The following is a 13,572-nucleotide window of genomic DNA, read 5'->3' on the forward strand; positions in this document are numbered from 1 at the left end:
ATGCCCGTGATTATCAAGTTACGCGGGAGGACCAGCCTGGGAGAAAGTGAGCAATGGCAGATGCGCAGTTTAAAGCTGTCTGCCACGGTGTCACCTGTATCCTGGCTCATCATGTTCTCCTGATGAACTTGTGGAAGTGGCTTCACTTCTCTGTGAAATGGATTGATGGCACTCATCACATCTATTTATAGGACTGATGTGACGTTTAATTAGAGAATGGTTGCTATGGGTTTGGAATTTCTCGGAGCAAGAAATCACATAAACACCAGCTTCACTCCCAGCTTCGACCCATGGCCTTGTCGTCCCTGTTTTATGGGGACAACTATGAGCAGAGAAGGCCACCGGAACATTAGGTTCTACTAAATTAGGCCAGTAGTACAGGGTAAACAAACCCGAAAGGCTAAAAGACACCAGGGAGACGCTCCAGCTATTGACAGAATAATACCGTGAGGATTCAGGCCAGACTTAAACCTGATAGAGAATCTAGCCGCCCCCTTACAGGAGGCCTCCCCACGTACACAGATTCCAGGACACTCAGGGCAGCTTGCACCTAATCCTTATGTATTTTAACACAAGTAATATGACGCCAGGGACCTGGGTGATAGAGTTGAAGAATGATCAGAAGCTGTAAATGGAAGTCATGACGGAACGAGGACTGTGAAGTTATAGAAAGGGTGTCATGTTCAGGGAAACACATCCAATGTCCAATCTGGGCAATGTGCAATGTCTGATTCATTCTGCAAAATGCTACCCAAAGGCTAGAGGGAAAAAAAAACAAAAACAAAAACAAAAAAAAACCCAAAAAAAAAAAAAACACCCAGAAGTTAGAAATTTTATCAGCAAAACTAGAAAAGTAAACTTGCTTTCCTCTCTTCTCTCCCACTATCCACCACCTACTTCTTCTCAAAAACACAACAAAACACACCACCCCAAAGCCTCTCTCCTCCTCCGTAAATTCAATGTGGTAGCAAGGCCCTTAGCCTCCCCGATTTGGTTTCATTTTCACTCCGTGTCAGAGTCTCATGAGTATGTGTGCGTGATGAGCGTGTGTGTGTGAAGTTCACATGCAGAACAGGAAGGGGCAGATACTATTTATTTGGGGAAAATGACTGTTCTTTCAAACAGAAAACCCTAGTCTCTTCCTCTAAAAACGCTGTCAAGGTTGAGACTTACTTGCTGCTTTGATGAAACTTCTTTGAAACTGGTACATCATGAGCGGCCCTGGGAGCATTCTGGAAGAAAAAGACGGAGACTCGGCAGGTCAGCAAGGCAATCACCACAGTCCCACGGAACAGCAGCGGAGACACTGCTGCGCCGCGTGACAGCTCTCAAGGACAACCAGCACAGGGGAGTAATGGCAACTCGCTTCACTTCCCTAGGGAAAGGGTCCTGGGCCTGCACCTCAACTCTTCACTCCCTCGCTTCCTCAGGGGGTAAATGTAACCCTGTCTCCCAGTCACAACTAGAAACGTGCTAACACAAAGATCTAGCACACGCCAAGAATCGTGCACCCACAGGAGCATTTTAAGATGTGTCTGAGAAACAACTAGCTATCTACACATTTGCAATTATCTGTGCTTCAACTCATGATCTCCCAGTAGCTTCCTGGATCAGCTCACCTGGAAACACCAGGATGAAATGCTGTAGGTGGTTCTGGGATGAATGCAACCTAGAAGGCCAAAGAGCCCAAATCCCAGATGTTAGTTATGATCCAAGCAACTTCCACCTTCTAGGTCTGAATAAGTTCAACTATAGAACTGAATTGTCCTCTGATCATTCAAATACCAGGCTTCGCAGCAGACTGTGCTCTAGTCGTGGCTCAGATTTTATTCTCACTGGATTCCCTAATTCGGTTCAGTCCTCCCTTGCATTACGTCTCACACTTGTCTTCAATGCCCCAAGAGCCTGTCAAGCCCATATCACTGAGTGCTGTTCTGCGGGCTTCCTTTTTTTCTTTCTAACCAAGGGCATCTTCACAAACACTGTTCAAAGGCTCATACCATTCACGATTACAATTTTGTCTACTGAAGACTAGATCCTGCTTTCATACGTAAGAACTATAGGGCTGAACTACAATGTTTATAACCCTGCCCTTCTAACTTAGCAAAAATTTCAGCCTCTGCATAAAACCGGAGTGCAAGGAGCTATCAATAACCAACCCACTAGCAGCCACTGGAGATAGAGAGAGGTAACAGTAATATCAGATGCATTAATACAAGGAGAACATTGTCTTATTGGACAATGTTCATTATTGTCACTTGTATTTAACATTGAGCTGGAAGGTTCTGGTAGACCTTTCAGCAAGAAAATGCATACTGAAAAGAAGTAAGTATCTCTATTAACAAATGACGTAATTTTACATTTGTTTTTAAAAAATTCTAGAGAATCCACCACAAAAAATTATTAGATGAATTCAACAAGGTGGTAGGGTATTAAAATAAAAAAAATACAAGGAGAACAGTCCCTCCAGCAAGACAGAATTTTACAATCTAAGTGGAAGGAGTCAAAAAAGAGTTCCATCAAGTTCTCATTTTAAAGGACCAGCATTAACAGCACACAAACCTGTCAAGACGCATGGGGTCTGCAACACGTTCTCAACAGATGTGACATCTGATTCCTTGCTTTCCTAACAGATTCCTCAGGGAAGGCCATATTTCAGGTTCTGCTCAAGGCTAATTATCCCAGTAGTTCTCGTAAAGAGCAGAGCTTCCTAAATCACTCATGGCCGCTCAGCCTAAGGGCGACCCGGCATTCAGGGCCGATTTACAGTCGCTCGGACCAGCTGAGCCAAATGCACCCCCACAGACGCCACCTCCGCATCTCAGCCACCCTCCCGGCAGCTCTCGGGAGGCAGAGAACGAAAGTGCCGTCTTCCAGATTTCACGGGAACTGGCTGGCACCTTGCCTGCGAGCGTAAAGTCCCTACCTTAGGTAAGTCTTCAGAGCACTGGTGATGGTCTTGATCTCCCACTCGGCGCAGATATCTGTTTCCGTCTCTGCAGCTGTTTTGGGGTCTAAAATGCAGAAAACACAGCTGATACACCAGCACACGTAAAAAGTGCTCAACCTTATTAGCAATCACAGAATTCCCAGTGAAAACAAAAGTGATGTACACTTTACCTATCAAACTGGGAAGATCTTTAAAAATCCAAGGATCTCTTGCTGGAATAATGTAATAAAAGTGATTTAGTCATAAATTGTTGGAAGCAGCAGAGATGCATGTGACAGGTTTTTTTTTTTTGCTCATTTTTATTTATTTATTTATTTATTTTTAAGATTCATGTGTTGATTTCTCTGAAAAGCAGAGTGACAGAGAGGGACGGAGAGATAGCAGAGATCTTCTATCTGCTGGTTTACTCCCCAGGTGGCCGCAACAGCCAGGGCTAGGTCAGGCCGAAGCCAGGAGCCTGGAATTCAATCTAGGCCTGCCAGGTGAGAGGCAATGGCCCAAATACTTGGGCCATTATTTGATGTCTTACCAGTTGCATTAGCAGGGAGGTGGATCAGAAGAAAAACAGCCAGGACTCAAATTGGCTCTCTGATATAGATGGCTTAACCTCAAACGCAACATTTAACAAAAGCAACCTAACAATATGCATTGAAAATCTTCACAATATTTCTATCGTCTGAACCAGGAATCCAGTTTCTCAGGAAATAAAGCATGAGAAAAGTTATATACCCCAGAAATGAAAAGCACACACTATTTATTCTTCATACTCAGTGAAAAAGCAAACAGGATTGAACCTAAGTGTCCGATGACAGACTGTGCTTCCCTGATGGAATATTTTGCTGCCGTTTACATAACAGCAAATGGATCGCCACATCAAAAATGCCTGCATTATGTAACAGCAAGTGAAAAAAAAAATCAAGATACAAAAGTTCATGACGAACTCAACCAAATGAAGGCTGGAAGGAAAGGCTCTAAAATTAACATAGAAGTTGGGCTAAAGTGGTGGGATTGTGGCTTTTATTTTTATATTTTTCTAAACTGTGAGCGGTTTGATTCCATGACTTGATTTTTTTAAAAGCTGCCTTAACCCCAAATGTGCAAGGAGAATCACCATAATAATATTGGCCCTGAGGACATCTTAGGTCTCTCTCGTGTGGCATTTCAGACAAATGTGTGTGTTTAAGTAACGGTGTGTGATCAAAGAAGTGGAGAGAGAAGTCGTAGTCTTCCTGAGCATCAGAGCACGGGCAGGAGGAAGCACAGAGGCCTGTGCTGTGGCAGGGGAGGCATGTCAGGTCATCCACAAAGTGGCTGGAGGGTGGCGGGATGTCTCGGGGCACGTGGGGAGACTCTGGCTTCCTCACATTGGCTGCAGACCCTGCCAAAGCCCGCCAGCTCCATCCCCCCCCTTTCTGCACAGCGCCCGATCATCAGCTGGGAAGCTCCCCTCATCTTTCTCTGACTTCAGAGCTGACAGATCAAAGCCACACCACTCTCCGCCATGCTGGTGCCTGGTTCAGGGAGGGCCAAGACCAAAGCCAGCCCACTCACAGAGAACCTCGGCCTTTCTCAGGAGACAGGGGAAGAGCTATCTGTCAACTGCCAGGCTCGCCCCTGGGAGGTTATGTAACGGCCAGGTGCTACCATGTACAGCCTGAGGGTGAGTCCCACAAAGACAGAGAAATGGAGATAGTAGCTAGCGATGACACATTTTGAACTCTTGGATCCAGCTATACCTTGTTAGTCAGATGAACCAATAAATTATGTTTCCTCCTTAAGTCAGCTTAGGTCAGGTTTTCCATTTTTAATAATCCATATGCCATGATTATAGTGCACACCAGGTAAACAGAGACAGTCACCAGGCTGTCTCTTTTCTGGAGAGTCTCCAAGAACCCTGGGCCATCATCTGCCAAGTGGTTCCTCCCGCAGGGCCAAGAGCCTTTCTGCTGGAAAAGCAGCAAGAGCCACAGGTGAGCACAACACATTTTCCATTTAGTGGGAAAGAACCCACTTTCACCCTGGAAGGAAGAAGCCAAATACTCAGGAATGGCTTAAGGATTTAGCCTGTAATCCCCGAGCAGGGCATGGATCCAGCTGGTACCTCCTGCTCTCAGTACGCTCCCCTGACACCCACTTGGAGACAGACAAACAAAGGCCTCAGCTCGAAACACGGGCCGCTCCAAAACGCAGAGCACTGTGTGGCGTTCACAGGTAACCCTGGGCAATCACGAAGTCTTCCTCGTCACATGACAAGTGAAGGGAAAGAGCCCAAGAGCTTGGTTTTATTTCTAGGGCCCCAGAGTAATAAATTCCAGAGAGTTTGACCACAGCCAAGGTCTGAAAAGCTCAAAGGTGGGATTTTCCTAATATCCAAAACCCTGGGTGGCACTAATGCTTTCCTTTGCTATCTCCCACCCAAAGCGGTTTCTCCCTGCAGCAGACAGTGTATCCCAAACCCTGTGCTTAGTGTAGCTCTGCTCCCACATGAAGGTGCAAAGGTGCAGGGACAGCTGCCACACAGCACAGCTCCTGGACACCAGACACAGCTTACTGCACATTTTTCTGAGAAACAATCCATCTTCAACCCACGAAGAGTGAACATAGAACTAAACACGCAGTGGCTGGCAGGTCTGGGAGCTGAGGACTGTTCCACGAACCACATTTAGCCAACTAATAATTAGCTTTCACTTATTCGGGTTCTGTAACCATAGGAATATTGCGTAACATTACAGAGGGGAGTCAAGTTACAGTCCGGCTAAGGGGCTTTTTATAGCACTGATGAGGCAAGGCTCGGAACTTGAGCACGTCCATTTGAATTCATTTCATGTCCAGACTAACGTGAACACAGCCTCCGAAGCTCCCTGACTTCAGAGAGCGTGGCCTGGGGCCACAGTCCCCCACTGAGGCTCCCCTCATTCAGTTCAGGGCTTCCTGGGGCTTGTGAGCACGCGGCACAGGCATGGTTTCCAACTTTCTCTCTGTCATGCTCCTTGACCACATGCTTAGCAGCAAGGCCCTAAGCTAGCAGAGCAGTCCAGCGTACAAAAAGGCATCTTAGGGGTGCAGTGGAACAAGTGTATCCCCTCTTCAGTGTACCAGCATAAGAACACAGAAACCAGACTGGAAGCAGGGGTGAGGCGCTCTGGACATAACCGTCACGCTGGACCAGTTCCCGAAGAACCACCTAGCCCACCGCTGCGTTGCTCAGAGACATGGAAGGACGTTCTGGAGGAAATGAATGGGAAATCCATGGTCTCCTTAATTTCCTAACAATAACAGATTATGATTTGGGGAGATTTATTTTTTTCTCTTTAAGTGAGAAGGCTAATACATGTACATGGTTAAAAAAAATCAACAGAACTGAAGAAATATGCAGTAAAAGCCAAGTCCACCCTACAATTATAAGCAATCACTATACCAGCTTTCGCATGTTTTTCCTATCCTGACAGTCAGTGCACACACATATGAATACACGCATCTTAACACAAATGGAAGCACAACACACATGCCGTTCTGTGCTCTATTTTAACAATACTGTATGAAACTGATTCACATCAGCACATAAAATGCAGCTTCTCCACTATATACATGAACCATAGTCCGTGGAAATCAAGATTGCTCCTTGAGGGCCGGCGCCGCGACTCACTAGGCTAATCCTCCACCTGCGGCGCCAGCACACCGGGTTCTAGTCCTGGTTGCTCCTCTTCCAGTCCAGTTCTCTGCTGTGGCCCGGGAGTGCAGTGGAGGATGGCCCAGGTCCTTGGGCACTGCACCCGCATGGGAGACCAGAAGGAAGCACCTGGCTCCTGGCTTCGGATTGGCGCAATACGCCGGCCACAACGCGCCAGCCGTAGTGGCTGCTTTGGGGGTGAGCCAACAGAAAAGGAAGACCTTTTCTCTCTCTATCACTAACTCTGCCTGTCAAAAAATAAATAAAAGATTGCTCCCTGCATTTTGCTGTGATAAACAATGACGTAAACTACTGTTTCTTTGCACATGTTCTACCTGAAGAAACAATCCCTAACAATGACATCTGAGTCAAAACTCTGTGCATTTGAAATCTGGAAGATTTGCTCGAGTGTTCCTCTGATATCGGAGAGCGAGTCCTTCCCATGTGCTTGAAAGCAACAGATAATCGAACACTTAGATCTTAGCCAGTCAGGCCAAAAGCACTGATCTCCTGTTCTGACGTATGTTTTTTCTAGTAAGGAGTAAGGCTGAGAATCCCCTCCTGTGCGTGGCTGTGTCTTCAACGTCAGCTTTATCGAAGTGTAGTCACCCTTTATAGAGAGCACAGCTGCGTACCTGACAAGCATACACACTCACATAAGCATCACCACAATCGAGATACAGGTGTTTCCATCAGACCCCAAAGTGCCTTGTGCCTCTTCATACTGAGCTCTCTCCCTCCACCTCCAGACCCTGGCAACATCTTCACACAGCACTGCGCTTCTGAAATCCATCCACGCAGTTCCATGTGCTGGTCGACTAATCCTTTTATTACTTAGTATTCAATGCTATATATACGCCATAATCCGTTTACCCATTCACAAGCTGACAGACATTTGGGTGGTTTCCAATTCTGGCTGTTACAAATAAAGCTGCTATCAATACCTGCATAAAGGTACTTATATGGACAGCATGTTCACCTCTTGGATAAATAATACATCTACCAAGTGGGACTGAGTGAAAACAGTCAGGAGTAGAAACACCAGGAGTATTCGGGAGTAAAAATATTTGGGATCACAGACAAGGGTTACCTTTATAAGACATTGTCAAATAGCGTTCCAAAGTGTTTGGGCCAATGTGCACCCCCGGTGCAGCAACACAGGAGAGCTCCAGCTGCCTCACCTTCATGTCAACACATGATGTGCTCTTCTTTTTTTTTTTTTTTTTTAGATTTATGTATTGGAAAGACAGAGTTAGAGAGATGGAAAGAAAGCGGGGTGGGGTGTAGATCTTCCATCCATCTGCTGGTCACTCCCCAGGGCTGGGCCAGACAGAAGCCAGGAGCCAAGAGTTTCTTCCAGGTCTCCCACATGAGTGGTGGAGGCCCAGGTACTTTGGCCATCTTCCACTGCTTTCTCTGGTGCATTAGCAGGGAGCTGGATCAGAAATGAAGCAGCCAGGACACAAACTGGCACCCATATGGGATGCCAGCACTGCAGGCAGCAGCTTAATCTGCTATGCCCCAATGCTGGCCCCTGGTGCTCTGCCTCTTTAATTTAGCTATTCTAGTAAGCATGTGGTGGCACATCATTTTTTACAAATTTGTGTATATGAATTAATGATGCTGGTCATGTTTTCAGGTACTTTTTGATCATTTGTACATTTTCTTTAGTGAACTGTTTTGTTCAAATCTTTTGTATATTGTAAAAATTGAAATGTTGTCTTATTGAGTTACAACAGTCTTAAAAATATACATTCTGGATAAAAAGTATTTATCACACACATATCTTGCAAATATTTTCTCCTGAACTGTTGCTTGTCTTTTTATAAATATTATCTTTTTAAGAGCAGGATTTAATTTGAATTAATTTCCATTTATCAAATTTTTCTTTTATTGACCTGCTTTTTATGTTCTAAGAAATTTTTTCTCAACCAAAGTCACGAAAGTTTTTTTATATAAGTTTTACATCATATTTATTTTTTAAAAGATTTATTTATTTATTTGAAAGGTACAGTTAAGGAGAGGGAGGGAGGAGGGAGAGTGATTTTCCATCCTCTGGTTCACTCTCCAAATGGTCACAATAGCTGGGGTGGGGCCAGCCCAAAGTCAGAAGCCAAAAGCTCCATCCACATCTCCCACATGGGTGGCTGGGGACCAAGGACTTGGGGCCATCTTCTTTTGCTTTCCAGGGTATATTATTGGAGGGCTTGATCGGAAGAGGAGCAGTTGGGACTCAAACTGGTACCTAAATGGGATGCTGGCATTGCAGTTGGCAGCTTAGCCCACTGCACCAAAATGCTGGCCCCAGCTCTCATGTTTAGAAGTATGATTCATTTCAAGTCAGTTTTTGTATATAAAATAAGGTAAGGATTCACTTTTGTCCATTCCCATATGGATATCCAATTGTACTAGTACCATTTGTTAGAAAGAGTGTCCTTCTCCAGTGAATTACCTTGTCAGGTGTGTCAAAGATCAAGTGGCCATGATATGTGAGCCCTATTTCTGGGCTCTCATATTTGTTCCACTGATCTATGTCTGTCTGTCTGTCTATCTACCTATATCTATCTAGTCTCTCTTCTTTCTATCTATCCTCTCTGAAATCTCGAGCCCTTTCCATTCTCCATCTCCATTACATCTTTCAGAAGAAGCATACAGAATACTATTCTCTACATACATGTCTTCATTTATCTTCCATGTAATTTCTTCAAGAGTAGAAATATTTACAAATTCGATAAGAAAATTTGTTACTTAATTATTCTCTTTTCTAATTTCACTTACTCACACACACACACACACACAGCTCCCATCTGTTGGTTCACTCCCCAAATACTTGGAGCCGACACATAATCCAGGTCTCCTATGTGGGTGGCAGGAGCCCACTTACTTGAGTATTACCCCTGATTCCCAGGGTCTACATGACCTGGGAGAGGGAACAAGGAGCCAGAGCTGGTTACCAACCCAAGCACTCCAATACGGGTTCCCTCAAATGCTAGGTTAAATGCCATCCACTCCTACCAAACCTAATTATTTTCTAACTATGAAATCACACATCTTAAAAACCTTAGTCACTTCCCATTTGCAGTGAGGAAACACACAACATTTCCATGTTATATTTGTGTTTTGAGATCCCAAAGCTCTGAGTATCTCAAGTTCCTACTTTAGGAGTGCCTGCATGGAGCACCTAACAAGCAAAGATGATGGTGGTGGTGAGGTAGCGGTGGTGGCAGGAGCAGGGAGAAAGGTAACTTTCCTTCTGTGGGACCTTGGGCTGTGGTTAGCAGCCAGCTCCCAAGCTTTCAGAAAGATCAATCCTTCATCCAGTCTATTCCCTCCAAGTCAGGCCACCGTCTATGCTCCTCCATGGAGGGTCATGTGAGAAGCTGCCTCTTTGCTGCCTCGCTTCTGTTTGGCTGTGGTCTCCTAGGTCTGGGGTGGTTTCTACTCGTGGCCATGTAAGCCTTTAGTTCCCAGATGGCATCATGAAAAAAGACAATTATTACATTTGGATTCCTCTAGAAATAATTTCTTGACTGCTCTGATTTATGGTGCTCTAGGAAAAACTGTAGAAAACGAGGAATACAGAAAAATGGAATGCGGATATGCAGGGTCCCAGCGTCCCCACAGCCCCACCTAGCACACACGATGTCTTGGAGCAGCTGGAGCTGTCCGAGATGATAACACGGCCAATAACATTAGACTGGGGAACGTGAGCAAGGTCACCTAGTGTCAAGGCAAGTGTTTACAGAAGGGGAAAAATCCTGGAATGGCAAGGGGAGAACCATGGCACGCTTCAGGTCGACAGGGATGAACTCCACTTCTCCCAGCACCATGACCAGGAGAGATCAGTTCAGCTCTGGGGTCCACACCAACTCAAAGATCTGAGAAGGCCAGAAAGCCAGCAGAATCACGTACCGAAGCCTTCCATTTCCACGTATGGGGACACCGCTCGACGGGCTACAGGAAAGCAGCAGCACAGGGAGAATCTACCCCCAGAGAACCTCACAGCGAAGCCTTAGAAACTTCTGTGTGCTCCAGCTGGATTTAAAGTAAGATAGAAAAGCCTGCACAACACTTGTTGGCACGTAATACAGGGGCTGCGGCACTCAGGAAAACACATTGCAACGCTTCTGCTTGATAATATAAACAAAATCCAGAAAGATCTGAATGCTGTGAACTCAGACATCAAAGTAAAATAAGACTCAAGTTTAAATAAATGATACAGGAGAGGGCTGAAAGGTAAAAATGGAAACAGTTAAATAAAGTTAGCAAAAAGACACTAGAAACTCTTTTTTTTTTTTTTTTTTTTTTTTTTTGGACAGGCAGAGTAGACAGTGAGAGAGAGAGACAGAGAGAAAGGTCTTCCTTTTCAGTTGGTTCACCCCACAATGGCTGCTGCGGCCGGCGCACAGCGCTGATCCGATGGCAGGAGCCAGGTACTTCTCCTGGTCTCCCATGGGGTGCAGGGCCCAAGGACTTGGGCCATCCTCCACTGCACTCCCTGGCCACAGCAGAGAGCTGGCCTGGAAGAGGAACAACTGGGACAGAATCCAGCACCCCGACCGGGACTAGAACCCGGGTTGCCGGAGCCATAGGAAGAGGATTAGCCTGTTGAGCCGTGGTGCTGTCCAAAACTCAATTCTAAAATTAAAATTTGCAGGGCAAACAGCAACAGTAAACAAAAACCAACCCAACATTAAGGTAAATCAATGATGTGGATTTAGGGAATGGTTTCAGAATTTTTGCTAGAATGCAAAGTATCAGAAGAAAAAGAGGCATTAAAAAGGTAAAAAAGAAAGATAAAGCTTTTTTAAGCTGAGAATTATAGAATAACAAATAGAAAAAATTTTACTTTCCTTAAAGAAAAAATGTCTAACAACTTGGCTGGCGCCGGGCTTAACAGGCTAATCCTCCGCCTTGCGGCGCCGGCACACTGGGTTCTAGTCCTGGTTGGGGCGCCGGACTCTATCCTGGTTGCCCCTCTTCCAGGCCAGCTCTCTGCTATGGCCCGGGAAGGCAGTGGAGGATGGCCCAAGTGCTTGGGCCCTGCACCCGCAAGGGAGACCAGGAGAAGCACCTAGCTCCGACTTCGGATCAGTGCGGTGCGCCGGCCTTGGCGGCCATTGGATGGTGAACCAACGGTAAAGGAAGACCTTTCTCTCTGTCTCTCTCACTGTCCACTCTGCCTGTCAAAAATAATAAAAAAAAATAAAGTAGTGGGCAGGGAAAAGATTTTTCATTATGTGGTTACTGGCTGATTGTACTCACATAAGCATCTGGGGAAAGGGAGAGGGTACATTTCACATAAACACACTGCAGCCTGGGGCAGGCGTTTGGTGTAATGATGAAACACTGCTTGAGAGCGCCTGGGGTGGAGTCCCGGCAACACTCCGATTCCAGCTTCCTGCTCAGGTGCACCCTGCGAGGCAGCAGCGATGGCTCACGTACTTCGGTCCTTGCCGCCCATGTGTGAGATTCAGATGAAGTTTCAGGCTCCTAGTTTTGGCCCGGCCCCGCCCAGGCTGTTTCAGCCATTTGGGAAATTAAGTAGTAGGAAGGTGATCACTTGTGTGTGTCTGTCTGGTTCTCTGCCTCTCTGCCTTTCAAACAAATAAACATTTTAAAATACACACACATACACACACACACTCCAGATATATTTTAACAAAAGCAGGACATTTGTATTCATGGAACAGAAGGTCTTTTAAAGTATAATCCAATTACACCTCGATGGAAAAAAAGAGATTGACAGGTTGGACTTCATAAAAATGTGAAACGTTCATTAGACAAAACAAAAGTGAAAGTACCATATATAAAGTTCATGACAATAAGCTGAAAGAAAGACACTTCTAACATACCTTCCAAAGCTAACAGGGTTTTTTTTTTTTTTTTAAGGATTTATTTATTTACTTGAAAGAGTTCCACAGAGAGAGAAGGAGAGGCAGAGAGAGAGGTCTTCCATCTGCTGGTTCACTCCCCAATTGGCCACAATGGCTGGAGTTGGGCCAATCCAAAGCCAGGAGCTTCTTCCGCGTTTCCCACATGGGTGCAGGGGCCCAAGCATCTGGGCCATCTTCCACTGCTTTCCCAGGCCACAGCAGAGCTGGATCGGAAAGTGGAGCAGCTGGGACTCGAACTGGCACCTATATGGTATGCCAGGACTACAGGCTGGGGCTTTAATCCACTGCGCCACAGCGCCGGCCTCACTAACAGGTCTTGTAAGAAAAAGATGAACATACCAACAAAAAACAAAGCTGAGAGCACAAAAAGCCTACTCCTAAAAGAAGTATAAATCAGCAACAAACTTGTGAAAAACATCTAATGTTACCTAAAATTACAGAAATGCTAAGCTCTATAGAAAGGTGATACATTTTTTAATGTCTATAATTCACATGCAAAAAAGTAATACAGAGCAAGGCAAGGAAGGAGGGGTGCAGGCTACTCTGCTCGGGCTCTGCTGACAGCACATCAAGGAACCTCTATTAACGGCTTTGAAAACATGCACATCTCAACACAGAAGCGCAACACCTAAAGTAAAACCCAAGGAAACAATGAGAACACTTAACTCCTGATGGTCACCACGGAGAGGCTCAGAAACCCACACACCTCTCTTCATTTCACCTTCCCATTATGACTGAGGCAGGGATGAGAGGAGACAGCAGGCTAGACAGGATGAAGGCATCAGGCCAAGGCAACCTGGCTAGCTCCAAAACGCATGCTCTTCACATCTGCCATGCTGCCCCTCTGCACACATCTACCTGAGTGCTCTCCAGAACTATGAAGAAGTCAATCACCGCACCTATCCAAACACAGGTGCTTGATTATCTATTATCCAATATATTAAGAATGTGACACGATAAAATGGTCAATATAAAATGGCCAATAAAGATGATCTCTGGTCTGTGGGATTTTTACTTTTTTCTTTCTAGTTTTCATTTTTCTCTAAGTATGTAAG

At 45.4% G+C, this 13,572-nt stretch overlaps 1 protein-coding gene across 1 annotated transcript in view; it reads right to left on the minus strand.

Moving 5' to 3' along the window:
* ARHGAP26 (Rho GTPase activating protein 26) overlaps window positions 1-13,572 on the minus strand; it is a 440,213-nt gene that overhangs the window by 167,045 nt on the left and 259,596 nt on the right. Inside the window, exons 15-16 of the mRNA XM_062188919.1 lie at window positions 2,927-3,014; window positions 1,174-1,232 (exon numbers count right to left, since the gene is read on the minus strand). Coding sequence (XP_062044903.1) covers window positions 1,174-1,232; window positions 2,927-3,014 — 147 coding nt within the window. The remainder of the gene's footprint in view (window positions 1-1,173; window positions 1,233-2,926; window positions 3,015-13,572) is intronic.

Source organism: Lepus europaeus, chromosome 4, assembly GCF_033115175.1.
Source record: "Lepus europaeus isolate LE1 chromosome 4, mLepTim1.pri, whole genome shotgun sequence".
NCBI lineage: Eukaryota > Metazoa > Chordata > Mammalia > Lagomorpha > Leporidae > Lepus > Lepus europaeus.